Source organism: Nannospalax galili, unplaced genomic scaffold (assembly GCF_000622305.1).
Source record: "Nannospalax galili isolate Female #2095 unplaced genomic scaffold, S.galili_v1.0 scaffold490, whole genome shotgun sequence".
NCBI classification, from domain to species: Eukaryota; Metazoa; Chordata; class Mammalia; order Rodentia; family Spalacidae; genus Nannospalax; species Nannospalax galili.
In genome coordinates, this window is record NW_008329666.1 from 1,562,152 (window position 1) to 1,585,955 (window position 23,804).

At 40.3% G+C, this 23,804-nt stretch overlaps 1 protein-coding gene across 1 annotated transcript in view; it reads right to left on the reverse strand.

Moving 5' to 3' along the window:
* The window catches only part of Ccdc192 (coiled-coil domain containing 192), a 236,727-nt gene that overhangs the window by 73,929 nt on the left and 138,994 nt on the right, over nt 1-23,804 (reverse strand). Inside the window, exon 4 of the mRNA XM_017800091.1 lies at nt 17,041-17,173. Coding sequence (XP_017655580.1) covers nt 17,041-17,173 — 133 coding nt within the window. The remainder of the gene's footprint in view (nt 1-17,040; nt 17,174-23,804) is intronic.

Consider the following 23,804-nt stretch of genomic DNA (forward strand, 5'->3'; position numbering starts at 1 on the left):
GCTATTATTTATGCTGTGTATTGAGACCAAGGCCTAGTGCATGATAAGCACACACCCTATCCCTGAGTTATATCACATTCTAAAATCCGATACTTTTTTGTGAAACACATTTTCAGACACAGGTATCCTTAAGATTGATTTATGGAAACAAGTTAGAAGTCTTATGAATGAAAAACAAATCCTAAAATCAAAATGTTGGTTTGCCCTGCCTCTCAACCTAAATGTAGATTATTTGTTGGCGTTTCTTGGATTATTTGCTGCATTATATACAAAGACAGTTTCTTTCAAATAGCCCATGCATTTTGACCATATTCACTTTCTCCTACTCTTTCCTGACTTCATTTCCCCTTCTTCATGCATCTGCAAAGAATTCTAAGGCCCACAAAGAAGAGAAAATGTGAGCTTTTCCCCGTGTCTGGCTTTTTTTTTTTTTAGTATAATCATCTCTAGTTCTACGCACTTTCTAGTGCATGGCATGATTTCATTCTTGTTTATGACCACATAAAACTCCGCTGAGTATTACATTATTTTTTATCCACTCTTCTGTTGAGGGACAACTAGGTTGATTCCATAACTTAACTATTGTGACTAGTGCTATAATAAACATGGATGTGTAAGCATCTCTATTGGTATGCTGGCTAAGAGTCCCAGAAGTGTGATAGCTGGTTTGTGTGGCAGATCTATTCTCAGTGTTTTGAAAAACCTCTAGCTAATTTCCATTTCCTCTGGACCAATTTGCATTTCACCAACAGTGTATATGTGTTGCCCTTTCCCCCCACATCCTTGTTAGCAGTTGTTTTCTTTTTCTTTCTTTCTTCCTTTCTCTCTCTCTTTCCTTCCCTCCTTCCTTCCTTCCTTCCTTCCTTCCTTCCTTCCTTCCTCCCTCCCTCCCTCCCTCCCTCTCTCTCTCTCTCTCTCTCTCTTTCTTTCTTTCTTCCTTTCTTTCTTCTTTCTTTCTTCAGGGTCTTCCTGTAAGCCCAGCTGGCCTGGAACTTGCTGTGTAGACCAGGCTGGCCTTGAATTCATAGAGATCCCCCCTGCCTCTGCCTCCCGAGGTCTGGGATTAAAGGTGCGTGGTTTGTTCTTTTATATCTGTTCTTACTGAATGAGACAAAAACCTCAGTGTGGTTTTAATTTGCATTTTCCTGATGGCTAAGAATATTGGACATTTTTTCATATATTTGCTGGTCATTTGTACTTCCTCTGTTGAGAACTGTCTGTTTATTTTGTTAGCTCCTTTATTGACTGGGTTGTTTGACTTTTTGGTGTTTAGCTATTTGAATTCTTTGCATATTCTAGATACTAACCAAGTACCTGATATATAGCCAGCAAAGATTTTGTTCCATTCTGTAGTCTGTATGTCACTTGTTTTCCTTTGTTGTGCAGAAGTCTTTTCATTTCATGCCATCCCATTTGTCAATTTTAGGTATTATTTCCTGAGCAACTTGAAGTACTTTATCATGTTTTCCTCTGAAAGTTTTGGTTTCAGGTGTTATATTAAGGTCTTTCATTTGTCCTGAATTTTTTTTTTTTTTTTCCTGACAGGGAATTCAACTTCATTCTACATATGAATACGCGGTCTTCCCAGCAGCATCTGATGGACAAGGTTGTCTTTGCTCCAATGTATGCTTCTGGCATCATTGTTAGAAATCAGGCGGTGTACTTCAGTGGGTATATTTCTGGTTTCTCTCTTCTATTTCATTTACCTGCTTTTGTGCTAGTACCATGCTGTTTTTGTTACTATGGTTCTGTAGTTTAACTTGTTTGGTTAAATCAAGTTAAATCTTGACTGAATCTGTAGATCACTACTGGGAATACAGCCAGTTTCTGCCAGTTCTCAAGAACAGGAAGTCTTTCCATTTTCTAGTGCTTTCAGTTTCTTCAGTGTTTTAAATCTTGATTATAGGTCTTTCATTCCCTAGGCTACACTTATTCATAGGTATTTTATTATATTTCTGAAGTCATTATGATTGGATTATTTTACTGACTTCTCAGCATGTTCATATTATATAGAAAAGTGATTATTTTTTCTATTTGATTTTGCAGTCCTGATACTTTGCTGGAAGTGTTTATCAATTATAAGAGTTCCGGTGAGTCTTTAGATTCTCTATGTATAATCGTATGCAAACAGGGATAATTTGACTTCTTCTACAAGTATCATACATATCCTTTTTATTTCTTTCTCTTGTCTTATTGTTCTACCTAAAATTCCAAGGACCATACTGAATAAGAGTGGAAAGCAGAAACCCTTACTCATTTCTGGCTTTAGTGGGAATGCTTTAAGTTTTCCCACATTTAGTATAATGTTGGCTACAGGTGGGTCATATATCGCCTGTATTAGGTTAAGGTGTATTTCTTCTAGTCCCAGTTTCTTCAGGGCTTTTATCATGAAAAGATTATTGACTTTATCAAAAAACCCTTTCTGCATTTATTGAACTGATTATGTGATTTCTGTTTTGAAGATTATTCATGTGATACATTATGTTTTTTGATTTATGTATGTTAAGCCATTCTTGCATCCCTGGAATGAAGGGCAGTTGGTCATGGTGAATGATCTCTTTGATATATTATTAAATTTAGTTTTCAAATATTTCATTGAGAATTATTACATAGATGTTCATCAGGAACATTGACTATAATTTTCCCTTCTGTTGTGCTATTTGTCTGGATTAGTATTAGTGTAATACTGGCTACTTAAATGAGTTTGTAAGGATTTGCATTAGTCCTTTAAATTTATGGTGAATTCAGCTGCATTGTTATCTGGGTCTATTCTTTTAAAAAATGGGAGATTTTATTATTGTTTCAATCTTGTTACTTGTTACAGATTTATTTAAGTTGTTTATATTTTTGGTTTATATAGTTTGTTTAATTTTGACAGGTCATATGTATGTAGAAGCTTAAAAATTTCTTCTAGATTTTAGAATTTATTAAGATCATAAATTTTCAAAGTATGCCACAATAATTCTCTGAATTTCATTGTTCTCTGTTATAATATCTTCTTTTCTACCTCTAATTTTATTAGTTTGGGTTTTCCTTCTCTTTCTTTTGATTGGTTTGATTAAGGGTTTGTTATTCTTGTTTCTCCTTTTAAAGAATCAACTTTGTTCCATTTATTCTTTCCATTTCATAAATTTCTGCCCTGATATTTATTACTTGTGTCTATTTCCTGAGTTTGCTTTGGCTTGTTCTTGTGATTCTAAGATTTAGAGGTGTATCATTAAGCTAATTATCTGAGCTGTCACTGATCTTTTTATTATTATTTTTAATTTTGTGTGTGTGTGTGTGTGTGTGTGTGTCTAGGTGGGGCTTTGTGCATGTGAGTGCAGTGCTGGAGTTACAGGCTGTTATGAGTCACCCAACATGGGTGCTGGGAATTGAACTCAGGTCCTTTGGAAGAATATTCTGTGCTCTTAACCTCTGAGCCATCTCTCTAGTCCTGTCTCTGATTTTTTTTTTTTTAATGTAGGCATTTGTAGCTAAATTTCCTTCTTAAAACTGTGTCTATTGTAGTCACAGGTTCTGACACACTGTGGTTTTGGTTTCACTTGATTCTAGAAATTTTTAAATTTTCCTCCTTATTTCTTTGATGACATTCATCCTTCAGTACTGTGTTGTGCAATGCGCATGAGTGTTTGTATATTCTATGGTTCTCTTGCTGTCGGTTTCTAGTTCTATTCTGCTGCCATTGGACAGAATACAAGAAGGCAGTTCCATTTTTCTATATTTATTAGGATTTATTTTGTGCCCTAAAATATGGCTTATTTTAGAGTAAATTCCTTTGATTGCTGAGGGCAGTGTGTATTCTGAAGTGTTTGGGTGGAATAGTCTGTAGATGTTTATTAAGTTTACTTGATCTCTAATTTCATTTAACTCTGATGTTTCTTTGTTGTTCTTTTTTTGTCTGGATGACCCGTCTAACTGCTGAAAGTGAGATATTAAAATCACTCACTATTGTTGTATTGAAATCAATCTGTGTCTTTATGTCCAGTAGTGTTTGTTTAAAAAACTGGGTGTATCAGTATTTTGTTGATGCATGACTAGAATTGTAATATCTTCTTGATGGATTGTTCTCTTAATTAGCACATAATAACCTTTAACTAATCTGACTAATTCAAGTTTGAAATCTGTTTTGTCTGTTAGTAGAACTGCTGGTCCTGTTTCCTTTCTATTTACATTATTGTGGCATAGCTAGTTCTCTATTTTCATGCTAAGGCTGTGTTTGTCTTTGACAGTGAGGTGTGTTTCTTGGAATCAGCAAATAGGTAGGTCCCCTTATTAATACATTCTGCTGGTATGTATCATTTGATTGGGGAATTGAGGCTATTGACATTCAGAGTTGTTATTGAAAATTATGTGTTAGTTCCTATTATTTTATTCTTTTTGTAATGTTTTGCTTATTATGGTTTATTTTTTGCTGTGGTTTCATGGATGCATTTATTTTTCAGTTCTCTGTGTAGGAGTCCTTCAGGTATGTATTAGAGCACTGGCCTAATGTTCATGAACTCATCTAATTTGTGGCTATCATGGAAAGTTTTTCTTTCTTCTTCAAGATGAAGTATACTTTTGTGGTATATGGTAATCCTGGTTGTCAGTTATTGTCTTTCAAGCTTGAAATACACCATTATATTCCACCCTCACCTGGCTTTTAGAGTTTCTATTGAGAAGAAATCTGCTGCTATCCTGGTGAGTTTGCCTTGGTGTTTTTCTCTTGGAAGTTTCAATATATTTTCTTTGTTCTGTATATTTAATGCTTTACCTATAATAAGACATGAGGAGTTTCTTTCTTGGTCTGGTCTGTTTGGTGTTCTAAATGACTATTGCATCTGGATGGCCATCTTTTATTTTAGATTTTGGAAATTTTCTGCAATGATTTTACTGAATATTCATGAAATTCTTCAATGCTCAGGATTCACAGATTTGAACTTTTAATGATGTCTCATATATCTCATATGTTCAGTTTGTATTTTCTTGTGAATTTATCTTTGTCATATTCTGAATGTCCTTATTTATCTACCTTTCCTTCAAGCCCTGATATTCTGGTTTCCACTTAATACATTCTAGTTTTGTGAGGTTTTCCATTGAGTTATTTTTAAGATATTGAATTTTTCATTTTCAATATTTAAATTAGATTTTTTTCAGTGTTTCTACCTCTCTCTTCATTGAAGCCTGTGTATTTTCCTGATTTCATTTTGCTGTCTGTGCTATTTTTGAATTCATTCAAATGTTTACTCATGTCTTCATTGATTTTGGTGAATACTCTTATAGTTATTTTTTTGAATTCTTTGTTTGGGATATCATCTAATTCATTTCTGTGCAATTAGTAATTTAAAAAAATAGTCATGTTGCCTTGTTTTTTTCATGTAGTCTGTATTTCTGTGTTGGAACTTGTTCATTGACTGTATTAAAGAATCAATCACTTTTATTCTTTTAGTGAGAGTATTTACAATATTTACAATGCTCAAGTGGGACTAAATTGTAGTAAGGTCGAAGTACTATATCTCGCCACTGGACTGGGGGTGTAGCCCAGTAATTAGACACTCAGACCACATGCTCAGAGCACCAGACTCTGTCCGATATACACTCTAAGAGTAAAATACTGCCTGCTGAAGAGACTAATACAGTCCTCTATGGAATTTCAGTAAATCAGTTAAAAATAATCGCCCTTGTATTCCAGTACTGTTGGGAAGTGAATGAGCATTGACAGCACTGTGTGTACTAACATATCTGTTCCTGGATGAGTGTGAAGAAAGCAGAGCAAGTCTGGCAATTAGAAGCAGAGTAATCGCAGAGCAGAGAGAGAAGCAAACAAAAGGGCAGCATAATAAAGACCAGGAGGAATACCCAAGGCAGCTTCGGCTCCAGGTAGAAGGAACAGAAAAAGAGGTAAAGGCATTCAGTCAAACAACTTAAAACCATCCCCACAGTCAAAAGGCTGATGCAGGGAGACCCCCAACTCCAGACCAGTCCGTGTTCCTTGAAAAATCTATTAAAAAGGAAAAAAAAAAACCTAAACAAATAAAAGAACTAGAGCAGAACAGGACAAAACTGGCTACTGAACTGATAGTAGGTAATAAATAAGGATGCATCAAAGTAAAGAGGTGGGTGTGTGGGAAGGTGCCCTGGGTGCTGTTGCTGAGTTGGTTCACTGCTGGGTGTTTCCATGGTTTTGAGTTAGAAGTTAGGTCTTGCCTCTGGGTGGTCCTTCCCAAGGTCATGGCATGCGTGTATAGCCTGTGTCTGTGTGGTTCACTCCTGACCGTGGCTCGGCCTGATTCCTACCTCACTGAACACTGTGATTCTGATGTAAAGATTCCCCCTCTATCTAGAGGTGCTCTGAAGGTGAGCTTTAGTTCCGTCAGCTGTGTTCTTTCTTCTCAGAATGTGTGATTCAGAAAGGGGCTCTTGACTAAGGTCACCAAGTAGCTGATTCAGCTGCTTGTAAAAAATGCCTGCCTGCCACCTTGGAGTACTGTCAAGAGGGTCCTTGTTGCTGTCCCCCCTCTGAAGGTGCAGTTGCCATGTGTGGCTTCTAGTCTTGTTCCTGTCACTGCCTCTGCCTCTCTGTGTCTGTGTCTCTCTTTCTCTCCCCTGTTACTGCATGGACAGTGCAGATTTTCCGAGGCTCTCTCATTGTCTTACGTCACTGTTCTAGGCCTCTATAGTTGGACTCTTTCTCACTTGGAGGCGAGTACTCCTTAATCAGGGCTAGCTCCACCAGAATGGCAGAATGGAGCCTGAACTCTTATCTTTTCTGCTCTGCAAATCTCCTATTTCACTTTACTTCTGAAACTAATATGCATTCTCATCCGTCTTTTACCACAGCTGTACTTCAACCTTCAACTATCCTATTTATTCCTTGGAGATTCTAGCAGTCCATGCATATTACTGACATATACAACACATTATATATTCACCCACACACCCCCACACATGTATAACATCTTCTTTGACAATCTTATACTAAAAACGTATTCTTAAAAGTTTATTTCAGCTAGACATAGTGGCAACACACCTATAATCCCAGTATTCAAAAGGCTGAGGTAAGAGGACTGGGTTACACAGTGAAACTCTATCTCAAGAACACCAAAATAAAATGAAATAAAATAAAATTTACTTTTTTTGAGATGGTTTCTTTGTATTGTCAGACTGGTCTCAAACTCCTGGGTTCTTAGGTAGGGCTATGAGTGCATGAGATTTATTATGCTTGACTGGAAAACATATATTTTAAAAGTTTTCCTTTTAAAGCTACAGGTAACCATCTTTTAAAGATAGCAAATGAATTTATGTATGAACTAATTAATGGTTTAACTTAAAATGATGAACAGTGTCTGCTTGTGGCATACCTTCTTATAAGGTATGAAAATTAGCTGCCTTTTGATTACAAAAAAAACAAGCCAACAACAACTTACTCAACAACCTGGAATAAGACCTGAGGTCATGATATTCATTCAGCATTAAGAAGAACTATTTAAAGAGTCACCAAAACTTGTTTCTCTGCTTCTCTGGGAGAAAGATAATCAAAGGGATGGTTACATTGGCTTCAAGGGTGATACTTTTACTTGAGGTCAGAATGTGATATTTAAATGTGACAAAAAATTGGCCATCCTGTTCTCTAAAATATTTAGGAAAATTCTAAGAAATAAGGTAGTATAATGATTCCACAGAACTAAATTAATAAGCTTTAGCTTATTGACTTATTTTAGAAAGTACTTGTTCTATGGTGATATGAAGGGGGAAAGAGGTATAATGGGGGTATTGAAGTGGAGAGGGAGAATGGGTGTGCAGGGCAGAGGAGGGAGTGAGGGGAAGGATAACTAACACTAAGAAGGTTTGAAAAAGCAATATGGAAACCTATTTTATGTTTCCTAAACACACACACACACACACACACACACACACACACGTGAGTGCACTTAACTGGAGTTACTCTACACAGAAGCTAATGCTCCCCCCAGGTTGCCAAATAAAAAGCCCAGTACCAGTTGTGGTGTACTTCCCCTGTGTTATTGGTCAGGAGCGTCCTAGAGAACCCCCAAAACCATATAGGCTAATGTCATATCAGAGCTTGATGGTAAGAACCTATTGTTGAAGACCCATGGGTCTCAAGGCATGGAGAAATCAAGTTGCTACCAACTCAGAAGAACCTTCTATGCCAGCTAACTTTCACAGAGGTGCTGTGTGGACTGCTTGAGGAGAAAAGCCATCAACAGTCTTAGCCAGCCAGTCTTAGCCTGGACCATACTCTAGTGGATAACCCCCCCCACACACACACACACAAGTGTATGGGTAGCACAAATTTGACTTGGTGGATTATTTTTCAAAGGAGGACATGAAGTTGAAGGGTGGTGTGGGGATTGGGGAAGGATCTGAGAAGAGTGGGGGTGAATATTGATCAAAATACAGTGTATGTATGTGTGTATGAAATTCTCAAAGAAACAGTAAAATGTATTGCACATTTAAAGCACTTGTTCTACCTCTGAGAACTCAGGAACTCTTCCTGTTCTATCCATGAGGCACATATATACATCTTTCTGCCATCTTTTGCCACTTTTCCTTTGCCTCAGAAATTTACTTTTTGAGTTACCGGTTTATAATAGTCCAGATTGGTGACTGAGGGTCCTCCCTCTTTTAACTGCTGAGCTCCATTTAAAATTCTCTAGACTATACACAAGGCTTCTTCCTGGTTCACTGGGAGTGGATGTGGAAATTGTGGCCCCCAAAATACATCTGGCCATCTTTGTGGAGTAGCCTCTCCAATGCTGTGCTTCAGTGGAGATGACGTCAATGTGACAGGACTTTCAGGCTGGTCAAAAAACTAGTATGATGCACAGCAACTAATGTGGAATGATCTGGAAGGAAAGCACTTGCTGAGCAGTGTGAACAGTTTTGTCTTGTAGGTCCCATTTACCCTAACGCACTTCTGGGCTCCAACTTTACCCTAAGCCATTTACGTTCCCCTCTTCCCTTGTCTTTTCTCTTCATCTCCTCTTTCTTATTTTCTTTCTATACTCCCTTACTCCCTTCCTTTTCTCTCTTTCTCTCCTTTCTTTTTGCTTTCTCTCTCTCTCTCTCTCTCTCTCTCTCTATTCTCTCCTTTTTGTTTGTTTTGTCTCTCTCTCTCTCTCTCTCTCTCTCTCTCTCTCTCTCTCTCTCTTTGTCTTTTTGAGACAGGGTCTCCCTGTAGCCCCAGCTAGCCTGGAACTCACTATGTAGACCAGGCTGGCCTCGAACTCACAGAGATCCACCTGCTTCTGCCTCCCGAGCGCTGGGATTAAAGGCGTGCGCCACTTCACTTGACATCTTCTTTAAAAACTTATTTATTAATTTTATTTTATGTATATGAGTACATCGCCTGCATGTATGTAAGTGCACTCCTGTCAGGCAGTGCCCTCAGAGGTCAGGAGGAGTTGGATCCCCTGGAACTGAAGCTTCAGATGATTGTCAGCTGTCATGTGGGTGCTGGGAATCGAGAGTAGCCAGGGCTGCTGTTAACCACTGAAACATCACTCTAGACCTCCCCCCTTGCCTTTTCTACCCTCTCTTTCTCTCTTTCCCTCCCTTCCTTCCTTCTCACCCTTTTCCCCTCCCCCCTCCCTTCCTTTCTCTCCTTAAATTATTGCTGTCTTGGGTGTGCCACCTAGGGCTTCCCACATGCTAACCGTGCTCTATTACTGATCTATATTACAGTCTTATATAACTTCTTCATTTCTTCTTGATTATGTGTTCTTTGGCAGATATTAGATTGCAGCTGCATTCAATTGAGAAAGTTGGAGGTATAATGTGTTCCACAGCAATATATCTTGAAAAACAAACACTCTTCAGACCAGTAAAATGCACATAGGGCTATACATTTAATAAATAGATAAGAGCATCCATCGAATATGATCCTACTTGTCAGAAGTAAATAAAAAGGTCCCCCACTTTAATAAATAGATGGGCAGATGTCCAACACCTCCCCACTGGTCAGAAGTAAATCAAGAGGTCTCCCATGTGCAGAATCTGGTTCTGTTCATTCTTGGTTAATCTAATTCCATGAGCCTATATCCCCCCAAGGTACCTACTCTTTCCTCCAAATTTATTCATATAACCAATGTGATTAATCTCTAGCTTCAGCCTCCTATCAGGAAACATCAAGTCACTAAATTAAATATGGAGACATTCCTGCGGAGCCACAGGCGAGGAAATCACTCACGTTCTCTGCTTGGTCAACAACAAACAAGATTTATAGGAGGGACAGCTGCACCAGTGTTGATAGGGGACTGACAATTGTTTGCAGCCCCAAAGTGTCCCTGAACATCCATCTGCTGATGTTTAACAAAGGAGTGTCCAAGACTGCTCTGCAAATTTCCTGGAAGGAAATTTCTTCCTCTTCGGCTTCATCTGTGACATTCAACGGCGTTCCCAACAGCACACTCTCTTCTGGTGATCTGAGCAGTGACCACAGTCAAGCAGGAAACCTTTGAAACCAGTCAGGATCCCATTCCCACGTGCCTTGTCTGACATTTAGCTAGTGCTTGCCCTTTCACCCAACCTCTCTGGATATAGAACCCAAGAGACTTAAAAAAAAGAAAAAGAAAAAACATTCTTAAGGGACAGAGGGAGGAGAGCTGCACCATTTCCTGAAAACAGTATAATTCCAAAATGAGCCCTACAAACAAAGGAAGGAGGGGCTTGCTACCCTTAAATACTCACAGCTGGAATAGCTGGAAAATACTGGCCCCCAAGCAAAAGTTTCAGAATGCATCTCTTTACCTTTTGTTCATTAGAAAGTAAAGAGATTTCCAGAATGTTCATAAGGGAAGAGTCTAAATAAGAAATGAAACGGATAGGGAGAAAAAGAAGAAAGACATGCTGTACTTTCCTGATAGGAGAAAGCAGTGAATGGCTCTCTTCTCTGTTTTTTATGAGCTTTAACCAAAGCAGATTATAGGGGACAATGACAGGTGTTTTTCTTCTCAGTCTAGAAAGCTTTCCCATCTTCTTTTATCTGATAACATTCAGGTGTGGACCAAGATAACATCCTGTTGCCCTGGCCATAACAGTTGCTCAGAAGGAGCGCCAGTGTGCTACAGGTGGGGTGTAATTCTTTCTCCGAGATGAAGCTGGGCTCCCTGGAGTTGTGTATAAATGAAAGCTCTTGCTTGCAATTACTGTAAGCCAACCTTTAGCAAAAAAAAAAAAAAAAAAAAAAAAAAAACCTTTGGTGAAGATACATAATTGCTCAGCACTGAAGAAAGCCTTGATTAAAGGAAAACAGCGTAAAGGCAGCCATGGAGACGCGGGTATCAAAAACTGTTTCCTCTAGCCGCCTGAGGCCAACTTTGAGGATAAATCAGCTCTAGTATTTTTCTGACCTCTCATATCAGCTAAGCTCAGGATTCAAGTTCCTAGAAAAGAGCAAGTATGATTGGCAGACCTGCTCGCTAGCCTTCTATGACAGTCCCACCCCACTGCAGAGACTAGAGAGGGGTCCTTCCCAGAAGGAAGGTCGTGCTTCTGTCACACAGGAGGATGCTGGTTCTTCCCAGGTGGAAACAGCAGATGGTCAGTACAGACTGTGAGCCAGGGTAGCCTGAGGACCTATTTCTACCTCATGCCTGCAGCAAGCTAGACCAGGCCAATGCCCACAAAGGAACCAACTGAGCAGTCCCCAGCCTCTGCTGCTAAGAAATTACTTCCTGCTCAAACTGTTTTTGTTTCTATCACTTGTAGCTTATAAAACCGTGACAAATACCTAGTTTTTATATAGGTTCTTTTAAGGCCTGGAGGTGCCCGAAGCATCATTTTGAAAAGTAGCATCACCCTCAGTTTATGCATAATGAGTCAGGCAACAGTCTTCAGCCCCATGAAACCATGTTTGTTTCTTGGGATTTTGTGCAATTGATACTTCAGCTTTGTGGGGACCTGGGTCCCCCTTTTCAAACCTCCTGGGAACTTCTGATATCAAAGAGAAGGTTTTAGCTTTGGGGTACAGTGACTCCGCTTTAGGAAGAATTTATTGGCACAGAGCAAGGTCTATCTAGATAAATCCCAGAGAGATTCAAGAGACAAATATAAGCCATTTTGTGGAGGTAAATATTAAAACTCCTGAAGAACTTGTATTTAAATCTCAGCTTGAAGTTATCACGCCTATGTTTTCTCAGCTTCCCTTCTGTTAATTGCTCTAAATATAAGCTATCCCACCTTGACGAGCTCCTGTATGTGAGGATTCATCAGTGATGTTTGAAAAGAGTCTTCTGTAAACAGTGGGGGAATGGTTCCTGTTGGGAGAGAAATCATCACCTTTTTTCCTGTACTTCTTGTCATTTTCTGTCAATCACATCCTGGGCCGCAGTAGGGTGCAGGCTGTCGGTTTCTACTTTTGAGTGGATAGCAGAGTGAGTCCCTTATAGTCTAACACAGGTGATAGCAGTGCTTTTGGAAAAAGTGGTTTAAACAGATCCCAGGGTTGCCCCCAATTACTGTCTTATGCAATTCTAGGTAGACTGATGAAGTATGTATCTGTGTTTAGAAAGAAGATTGCTGGGGTTGGAGAAATGGCTCAGTGGTTAAGAGCACTGGCTGCTCTTCTAGAGGACCCAGGTTTGATTCTCAGCACCTACGTGGTGGCTAACAACTGTCTATAACTCCAGTTCGAGGGGATCTGACTCTTCTGACCTCTGTGGGCATTGCACCACCCAGGTGCACTTACATATGTGTGGGCAATACATTCATACACATAAAATAAAAAATAATAAAAGAATACAGAAAGAAGGCTGGCGGAAGACTTCTGCTCAAGCCAGTGTTTCTTGGTTTGGGGAATAGCAGCTTTTGCCAAAACTGTACTGAGGGAAAGTAGACGAGGACAGGGTGACATTGCTGAAAAGCCAAACAAAGACTCAAGACTGGCCTCAGTCCAATAAATATGGAAGTGAACTCTCTGTAAATGCTCTTAATTCTATCAAGATAGGGCCAATATTCTTTCTTTTTGACAACCAGACGTGGTAGCACAGGCCTTTAATCTCAGCAGGTGGGAGGCAGAGGCCTCAGTGATAAAACAACAGCAACAACAACAACAAAACAAGCAAACAAAACCAATTGAAGTAACAGGAGCTTTGATCTTGAAGAGAATTTGCAGAGAGAAAGGGAAAAAGGAAGAGACGGTTTGGTCTAAACACCTGGGATGTGCATCATGGTAAAGGATAACATTTAAAATGTTTCACTTAGCTCTGGGGTGGTGGCAAAGAGATATCTCCTAGTTTCCTCAAGACTATAGGATAGCAATAGCCTGATTCTCAAAAGTCACAGGATAGCTGGGCATGGTGGCACATGCCTTTAATCCCAGCACTCGGGAGGCAGAGGCAGGCGGATTTCTGTGAGTTCAAGGCCAGCCTGGTCTACATAGTGAGTTCTAGGGCAGCTGGGGCTACTGGGAGACCCTGTCTCAAAAAAAAAAAAAAAAAAGTATCGCAATAGGAAAGCTTCCACAATGTTGAAAATAATCTTGCATCACTGAAAAGTTCCTGAAATGTTCACTCTCTTACAAGTTATCTCCAAAAGTATGTCTGGCTACATCCAGATATCGAATCCTGAAATGCCTATTCCGGAATATAGAAATAAAACTAAGAAATGACTTGCATTGACACAACTTTCATTGAGGAGACCAGAGCAGCAGGCAAGTTGGTACCTGTGCATAATAAAAGCAGATAATTAAAAACAACAACAACAACAAAAAAGACAGCAAACGTTTTAAGGACCCAAGCTTGAAATCCATAATCTGATCAAAGTTAGGAAGTTTCAGCCTATCAAGTAACTCCACTCAGTCAACAATAGGACTTGGTCAGTAAGGTCTTTTGCAAAGCAATTGTGGTGAAAATTGGTTAAGCATACCTATGGGCATTTCCAGAGAGGATTAGATCATAAGGATGCTAATTGAATTAATGATTTAATCCATTGATGGAGTCCAAATTGAATAGACCATTGGGAGGTGGAGGGCCCTGGAAAGAGGAGTTTGGTTGGAAGATTCAGTCACTGGGCATGTCTTTGAGGTACTCCTCAAAGTACCCTGGCCACTTCCTTTTATCATTTTTGCTTTCTGTCCACCATCAGGTGAGTAGCCTTTCTACATGTTTCTGTCACCATGATGGTCTGCCTCACCTTAAGCCCAGGACCAATGAAGTCAAAGACTTTAGGCCAGAATGCCTAAAACTGTGAGCTAAAATATCTCTCCCACCTTCAGTTGTTCTGCCAGATGTTTTGGTCAGTGATAAAACAACAACAATAACAAGAAAAGCAAACAAAACCAACTGAAGTAACAGTGACTCTGCCTTTCTTTAACCTCAGGTTCCTATATACTGTGATTTCAAGAGGTAGACTCAGACTTTGAAAGGAGTACACGAGGGTTTCAGTGAATTCTGCTGGAAAATCATGCTGTAAGAACTTCAGGTGTGGGCTGTGGAAATGACAGAAGGAATCTGCTTGGGGTTGTGAGTATTTGCGCAAAGTAAAATCAACAAATAACACTCGGGCTGTGAGTTTCCTGCTGTGCTAGTTTTAGAATAAAGGTGTTTTTCTTCTCAGCTGAACTCTCCATGGACTTAAATCATTGACTTCCTTGGAAGTAATTTCAGTACATAGTCAATAAAATAGTTTACTGTTTTATGTAAGAAGAAAGAAGTCTGGTATCTCATTGTCCAATGAATTTGAGTACAAATATGCTTAAAGATATCTTTAATAGTCTGCAACATGTCTCTGATCAGAAAACCTGAAAGGTAGCCTGTAGACTGCTTAGAAAACTAACCAAAGAAGGAAAGATGGGTAAGAGAAGATTCTGTTTTATTTGGAAATACTCCACCAATTTGTTAGAATTATGACCATCAGTTTGTAACTCTAACAGAGAAGTCATCTCATGTTAATGACATGCTACTTAGAATCAACACTTTTCACTTCCCACAGTGTGAATTGTTATAACAAGCAGGCCTTTGTAGCAGGTGGCCCTGGTCACTTGACAGAGGCTAGAAAGAGATTCCTTCCTCCCAAATTATTCACTTCATCTCTTATCGGGTATGAAATCATGCTACCTAAGAGATTTAATTCTTGGATCATGAAAGTCTTCTGTTCATTGGTACGAAATCTACTTTCAAAGTATGAATACTCCTGAGTTGGGTACTTATTAAGTACTGGCGTATATTTTAACTTGACCACTAGCTGAGAGACTGTGGATGTTGGTTTGTCTTTCTTCTTTCCAGTAATGGGTTATTTCTTCCTTTAGAAATACTGTTCTCCCAGTCCAGCTCTGTGCTCTCACTGGGAGCTGCCAGCCAGAACTTCCTTTCCCCACCCATATTTTCCCTCTACCCCGCCACCAAGTGGTAGACGCGAGACCAGAGCTTGTCCATCTGTTATTCCCCAGCCCTGGCACACAGATGGGCTCATTCCAGGGATGGGTACTCAACCCAAGCCAGACAGTCCTTTCTTGGGCTTTTTCTAACTAGAGTTAGTGGGAAAATATTTGTTTCCTTGTCATAGTTGCTATGTGCAAAGCTTGGTTGTTGATAATCATGTTTCCATTCTCTTGGACATCTAACTTAAGAGAAGGAAGTCTCAATGTAGAGAGCAGCAGAGATGAATGATAAAGAGTGTCCTGGGGGGGATCTGAGATTCCACTCCATTGGCTAATAGTATGCTGTTTCTTGATTTGTTTACATGAACCATAAATCGTCCTTCCCCTGAAGTGTTAATAAGCCTGGGGCATCTGCTATTTGGATTGAGAATCCCAAACAAACATTTTATAAAAAAGACCCAAGATAACTAGTGGAGAGGTAGTGTTTTAAGTCCAAAAATTGAGAGAAAGAGAGAGAGGGAGAGGGAGAGGGAGAGGGGTGGGCAGATCTGAAAGGAAGCTGTGGAGAGAGAGAGAGAGAGAGAGAGGACACACAGAGAGAAATTGCTAATTGTTTTGTGGATACATCGGGTCATTGTGTGTTAAAGACTGGATATCTTTTCACAGTATTTTGAAGGGACTGAGAAGTAAGGCAAGGTGACCAGGTCTCTGAGAAGGTAATATTATTCTAGGACCATGATGGACTTGACAAAAAAGTCTTTATTTTTGCTAAATCAGGGTAAAGTGGCGGCAGACCCATACCTGTAATCACAGCATCAGGAGGCTGATGCAGGAGGATTGACACTTCAAAGCAAACCCAGCCTACATAATGAGACCTTGTCCCAAACACCACCACAAACCCTTTAAAAACCAATGTGGGGGCTGAGGAAATGACTAAGTCTATGAAGTGTATAAGCACGAGGCCCCAAGTTTGGATCCCCAGCACCCACATAAAAAGCTGAGTGCCTCAGTGCATGTCTGTAACCCCAGCACTGGAGGAACAAAGAGAGGAGACTCTCTACAGCTCTCTGGCCAGCCTGTCTAGCTGAGACAGTGAGCCCCAGTCTCCAAAACAGAGAAAGCAATGAAGGAAATCACCCGCCGTCAAACTCTGGTCCTCCAAAGTGTATACACACACCTGCCCCCCATGTAGCTACTAAAATCGTTCTGACTTGCCCAGATTTCATTCCCAAGCAGCACTCCCTGTTGCTTCCTTGCTCTTCTGTGTACTGACAAGACAGAATTTCTTCCTTCCTCATGTGTATCTTAGCCTACTGGCATTTATTTCCAACAAACTCTTGGCCCTACTCTAACAGCCCCATCCCTTGAGGTACCAGGCCCTCCTTCTCAGGCTCTGCCCATCCCTCTCTGCCCCATCCCCAGCTTGTTCAATGACATTTCTCAGATGTAATCCACTCCAGCTCTATGTTCAGAGAAACCCTCTTCACAACTGCATATTTCTTCTCTCCCTGCCATAAGTTGAAAACAAATCCAGCCTGGAATTGGCAGTTCATGTGCTACTTCTCCTCACTCGTGATGGAGGCCAGGCTAGACCAGCACACAGCAGGGTCAGAGTGCCGCCAAGCACAGTGACCTGTTTTTTGTTTTGTTGCCAAGGAATCTATATGCATCACCCAGAATGAGGGGCCAATGTGCACCTGTCACATGGTAATACTGACCTCTAGGGGCAGTCCTTCCTTCACAGAGCATCTCTATCTTCTCATTGAGTTCCAGGACAGTGATGGCAGCCTCTTGCTTAGCTATTGCCAAGTCAGTTTGTAGCTTTTTCGCTGTCTCTTTGTGCTTTAGTTTCTTAAAAAAATAAGAATTTCCCGTCACTGGAGATGACAGATGCATCAAAGGGAGAAAAGGAATTAATGACATCTGGGCAAACATTGCTTTTGAAGACCTCCTTAGCGGAAACACTCCATTTATCTAAGCTGAGTCTCCTTTGAGGTCTGTGACAGTGTCTGTGCTTCTTTGAAAGCACTTGCATCCCCAGTAATAAAAGCCCACTCTCTTTATCATCAGATTTCTTTGCACTCTTGGAGGGTTTTCATCTGGATCCGAAACCTGTGGACTGGCTACTTATTTACAACAGAGGCAACTAGAAAAACTCTACTTGCCACTTGGCATTTACTGCCAAGATTGCTAAGGCCTCCAAGTGTCGGTTTTCATCTGGATCCGAAACCTGTGGACTGGCTACTTATTTATAACAGAGGCAACTAGAAAAACTACTTGCCACTTGGCATTTACTGCCAAGATTGCTAAGGCCTCCAAGTGTCAGGTTTCCACCCCAACCTGTAAATAGATTCGTGTGAAATAATCAGAGTCTTGATTCTGAGCCATCTCCCCTGACATTTGAATTCAGAAGTATATTTGCATTCAAACATACTCTAAAATGTCTGATGCTGCTGCTGAGTAGAGACAGCTGCTGATACTGCATCAGTTATATAGGAAACATGGTCAAGGGTAAGCGTGTTTTTTTAAGCAGTGCAAGAGACGAAGGCCTGCCGTATAAACAGTATGATTTAAGTCTAAACCTTCCAGGGAACTATAATAGGAAGTTGTTGCGTAACAGAAGGATTCACCTTGGGCCTTTATGACTAGAAAGTTCCTTTTATGGATTTCAAAGTGGATTTGATTTGTCAGAATTGGATTCATTTGCAGAGTTGGTGCCACTGTCTGTTGTGACAAGTGCTGCATTTGCACACTTGTGTTGCTTTTGGGTGGCTGCCTTTCTACTGGAGAGCTCACCTTGCCAAGTCTTTGTGGCTGGTAATTAGGAAGCCCAGAAAATGAACAAACAACATTGCTTGTCAAACACAAATCTTGAGATAGGGAAAGGAATAAACCACTCCTAGGGAAGAATCTAGTCTTCTCTGGCTTCCGAAGGGCATGCACTCAGGCCACAGGGAGTCAGCTGTCTTGGAGAAGGAAGCTAGGAAAATCAATTAATCAAAGCTGAGGTTACAGAGGCACAACTCTTTCACTGGGAAGGCAGGTTGTTGGGCTAGGAGTGCCGATCAGGGGGAAGGCACATGCCAAGCATGCGTTAGAGCACGGGCCCCATCACCAGCACGGAAAAACATCAACAGAAAGAGATCGTTAAGCCAGGCATGGTGGCAGCCTTGTAATCTCAGCAATACCTGGGAGGTAGTGGCGAGAGGACCAGGAGCTCAAGGTCATTCTCAGCTGCATAGTGAGTTCAAGACCAGCTTGAGCTATAAGAGACCCTATCTTGAAAACTACGAACAAAACCAAATTGTCTTTCAGACCTAATCCAGGATGATAAGAGGATCGTAAAATCTAATTAAGGACATAAAAATGGCTGACAGAGAATGAGCTATTCTAAGGGATGTAGTCAAGGAACTTTTCTTCAGGGAATTAGAGGGCTGGAATTTGGCAGGGTTCACCCTTGGCAATCCACAGCCCATGTGCCCCGACTTTCCAGCAGCCCCTTCTGGAGATGTTATGGTTATCACTTCCCTGTGAAGCATCCCCACAGATGCCAGGCCCTGCACACCGAGCTGACCGGCTGCTGAAACACGAGGCTGAGAAGACCTTCCTGTAGGCCAGTAAACCCTCCTTGTTCCTTTCCTCCGAGGGTCTAAGTCACCAAAACCATAATTTGGATTGACAAGGGAGAAACCGAGTTGATCAGAGACTATGTCAGAACAGTCTCACAGTCAATGATTAAATTGTCAGGCTAATCTGTATGTCCCCCTCTCATGAGCTGGTTTGAATCAGCTTGTTCCTGAGGACCTTGCCCTTCTCAGGCCTATAGAACAGCACTGGTGAGGCAACTAGGTTCTCAATGACTTTTCTTATCCCTGCTTCTAGACTAGTCCATCAGATTTTCACAATGTGCTTTTACTACCCATAATACAGAAATGAACTTTGAGAAAGTGGAGATGATGAAGGGTTGATGAAGAAACACGAGGAATTCAGAAGGGAGAATGAACCAAAGTCTAAAAACAGAAGTAAATGATGACATGCATGTTGACATGCTGCGGGGTAGCTGTACTGATGGAGGCAAGCTGCACTGAAATGCTCAGAGAAGTAGAATGAGTTGATGATGGGCAGAGAAGCAGTCCTGAGCCCCTGCATGGCCTGTTTTCTACACAGTGCTCACTATGAAATGGCTTCAGCATTTCTGTATCTTGGAATCTTTAAAAATAAAATATTGGGGATGGGTTCAGAATTGAAGGTTTACCTTCATCATGGTTGCTTTTTTTTCTCTTTTGAGACAAGATCTCGTTATGTATCTCAGGTTAGCTCCAAACTTGAGAGTCTACTGCTAAGATTACAGGTATGTGAACTGTTCCTTAATTCTTAACCTTCCATATTCACTTTCTCAAACCATGCTATAATCACATTCATGTATTTTTTTCTAGAAACTAAGTTTCTTAAAGTACGCATTGATAATAACTAAAAAAAAGGAAAAATAAAGGCATCTTGGTGAGAATTGATAGGCTGTAACCAGGAGCTGACACAGTGTTAAGTTAGAAAAAGTCACATTTCCATTTTGACAAGAAGACAGAATGTAGGAGCCAAGGGCACAAGACATAGTGTTTCTTGATATCAGTTAAGAATTTCAACTCTTGCTCTTTTTGGTTTTGTTTCTCTGTGTTTGGGTTTGAACTCAGAGCCTTGTTACAACACTAAGCATGCATTCTACCTCTAGGCTATATGTCCCCAGTTCCTCAACTTTCATTTAAGACATTTAGGTCAAAAAAAAAAAAATCTAACTTCCAGATACATGTTGGTCTTCTCTTATGGTAATTATGTGTTGAGCCTTTTCTTGTTATTATAACATTTGTCTGCTGGCCATGTGACCTAAGAGGGAAATTGAAGCTATTTAGTTTGGAGAAGACAATATCCAGGGCAGTCATGACAGTTGACTTCAGTTATCTAAGGGATTATTCAAGAGGAGAGGAAGTTGAGTCAAACAGTGTTGTTCTAGAGATACCATGAAGAACAATGAGTCGAAAACATGAGGAGGCAGGTTTTGGCAGCACATAAGAAACCGCTCCCCAACAATGAGCTGCATCCATAATGATAGGATGGGTCCTGGCATCCTTCTACTCTGGGAGTGATCAAGCACAGACAAGATGACTATCTCCAGGCAGGCCCATGGGTCAAGAGGTAATTCTGAGTTTGGCTCACCCTCAATTCTTTCCACCTCTGGCTTCTTCCCATTCACTGGAAGGGCACAGCACAGGTAAGAATGAATGCTTCAGTCCTTGAAGCCTGGAGGACTGTTAACACTCATCTGGGACATTTTAAAGATAATTCTGGTATTTGTGAGAAACTGGATAAGAAGGTCTGTGGTTCCTTTAGAATCCAAGGATGATGTGACTCAAAACACATTAACTTTGTTATTTAGCTACAAGAAAAAGGTTAAGGGAAATTAAATTTACATTAAAAATTGAACAAAAGATCCAGATGTGTTGCCTAAGGTTTCTATTGGGACCTTTGGATCAGTCAAATACTTAAAAATTTTTTTGAACATTTTTTTCTCCATCTTCTTCAGACAGAACTGCTGTATGCTATTAATTCCTAGCTTTAACCAAGCCCTTTGGGCAGTTAAAAAATTCAACTTGCCAACGTGTTTTTTATTAGTCATTGACATCAAATGATTTCAACAATGTTAATATTTTCCTTTGCTTTTTTGGCATTCACCAGCCAGGCAACCCAAGTGTTGTACTTGAATCTAATGGAGTCTGTTATGGTGTCCTTAGTAACCAGGGACTCTCCTCAGTGATTACAGAAAGGATAGGAAGGTTCCTATTGCTCGGAGCTAAATTCCTATTACTCTGCTATTTTCCTATTTCTCCTACAGGGTGGAATGAGGGAGGAAGTCATGCATTTGAGCAATGTTTTGGAAAGGAAATATTTATCTGTATCATATTGCTAAATGGCTTCCATTATAACAAGTCAAGAAATAGCCAGGGAACTATTTATAGAAGAGTTTCAACAGAGAGTGGCTAGTGCTATTTAAAATTTCTGGTTATTTCCACATACTTTGAATCATGGCCTTGGGTTAAGTGGCCTTGTCACTTAATGGTCATGAGAAACTGGGCCAGGCACATGGCATCTCCAAACCTTAGACACCATTGCATAGGGCTACAGTGGGGATCAAATGACATAACGTATAAATGACAGCATCTTACACTATGCTTGCACTGTAGTAATATCTGTCATTATCATTATTCCTTGAAGCATGTAACCTTTCACTAAAACACTAATGTATCTGTCTTAAAGATATTGTTGTCACTCTATAGAAAATGAATTGATACTTATTTGAAACAAAATTTTAAATAATTTTTAGATACAAGTTTTCTGTGTGACTGCCTTGATTGCCTTCTCATTTTGTATGGGCAGACAAAATTTAACAATGTCCTGAAAACAGACATGTGAATAGCTTGATCCTATCTCCTTCCAGAGCTGGCCTGGTTCCTTAGGGATGCTGCTCACATGGAAGGAGGTGAGAAGTATTCTGAGGCTGTCACACATGCCCTAGGGCAACACACTCTTGTCTCAACAAGAGCAAAGATGTCTACCCTGTGGTTGAAGTCTACCTGGGTCATCCTACCCTCTCTATAGAGAGAGCTTTATCACAAAGATGAAAATTTCATCTACATATGGCCACTGACACAATGTTCAGTACCTAGGATGTATGTATGAAAGAATTTGGTTTGATGGGGCTGGAGAGATGGCTCAGGGTTAAGAACACTGTCTGCTCTTCCAGAGGTCCTGGGTTTGGTTCTCAGCACCCACATTGTGGCTAACAACCATTGTTAACTCCAGTTCAGGGAATCCAACAACCTCTTCTGACCTCTGTGGGCACTGCAAGACCCAGGTACACTTACATGAAAACAATACACTCATACATACAAAATGAAATAAAAATAATAAAATTTAAAAAAGGATTTGAACCAGGTGTGGTGGCACATGCTTTTAATCTTAGCACTTGGGACGCAGAAGCTGGAGGATCTGTGAGTTTGAGGCCAGTGAGTACCAGGCCAGCTGGGGGTACAGGGAGACCCTGTCTCCAAAAGAAAAAAAAAAGGGAGGGGCTGGAGAGATGGCTTAGCAGTTAAGAGCACTGACTTGCAGAAGACCTGGGTTTGATTCTCAGCACCCACATGTTGGCTAACAACTGTCTGTAACTCCAATTCTGAGGGATCCAATGCCTTCTTCTGACCTCTGCAAACATTGCATGACATGGGTACATGTACATACATGCAGGCAATACACTCATACACATAAACTAGAAATAATAAATAAAATATTTTTTTAAAAAAGAATTTGGTTTGAATGCAGAAGACAAAGTTAAGTTTATCCTTTCAATCCTCTTCTAGTGCCCATAGTTAATAATGAAACCAGTAAAAGGATAATAGCATCTGGATACATCTTGGCTTACATCTTCTCTTTTGTCTTTTATTTATCTATCACCCCTCCCAGACTATTTTAAAGTCTAGAGATATCACCTGTGTGCTATGTTCCTTCCTGGGATGTACAGATCTTTGCTTTGGTGAGTCTTCCATGCTGTGTTGCAAACAGACCTTCTAGCCCTTAGCCCATATCCCACTGCTCAGTGGTGAAACCTAATTGTCAAATTGTATCTCCTGATACAGATGGAAAAGGAGCTACCAGAGCCCAGTGGACCTAATCTTTGTCAATTAGTAAGTAGTGAAATGGACTTGAACCAAGGTCTTTGCTGAATTTTGTTTTCAGTGATAGCAGGCTTCCCTTAATCAATAACACCATCCATTTTTTTGTGTTAATTAAAGGTAACCTAGAAAGGTAACATAACAGACATGGCAATAAAACAGTGGCTTTTGTTTTTGTTTTTGTTTTGTGTGATGTTGGGGGGCATTTATAATGTGGGTAGCTATGATTTTCCTAGGGAACATAGGGCATAAAGGAAAGCTTTGAGAAACCCAAGTAAAGATACAACCAGCAAGGTGTTGCATGCTTCCCCTTGCTCCTATCAGAGCATCCTGAGTTGGCCTTGGCAGTTATCATCACATTTCTGGGTCACATCGTGTGACAGAGAAAGTTGGTCATGTGAACCCGTCCTACAAAATATAGTGAATGAAAGGTGCAGCTTAGTTAGTCTCATTTCTCTTACTAAGGTGACAGGGAATAGTCAATACACAAACTCTTCAGACTCAGCATGACCTTGACCAAGCACCTCGATCTGTATGACCCCTGGTAGACGGCCAGGAGAGTCAGTATTCTGAAATCAGCATGGACACTTTTTTCCCCGTGCTTTGCAGTAGCTCTCAGATCTCAGTATCATTACTCATTTTATTTGATATAAAAACTGCTACACAATGCATTTTAATTACTCTGAAAACTCAAGAAGTTTGAGATTTCCAATAAGAAAAGCAATCTCAATAATCAAGCAATCTAATTTTATACAGGGGTATGA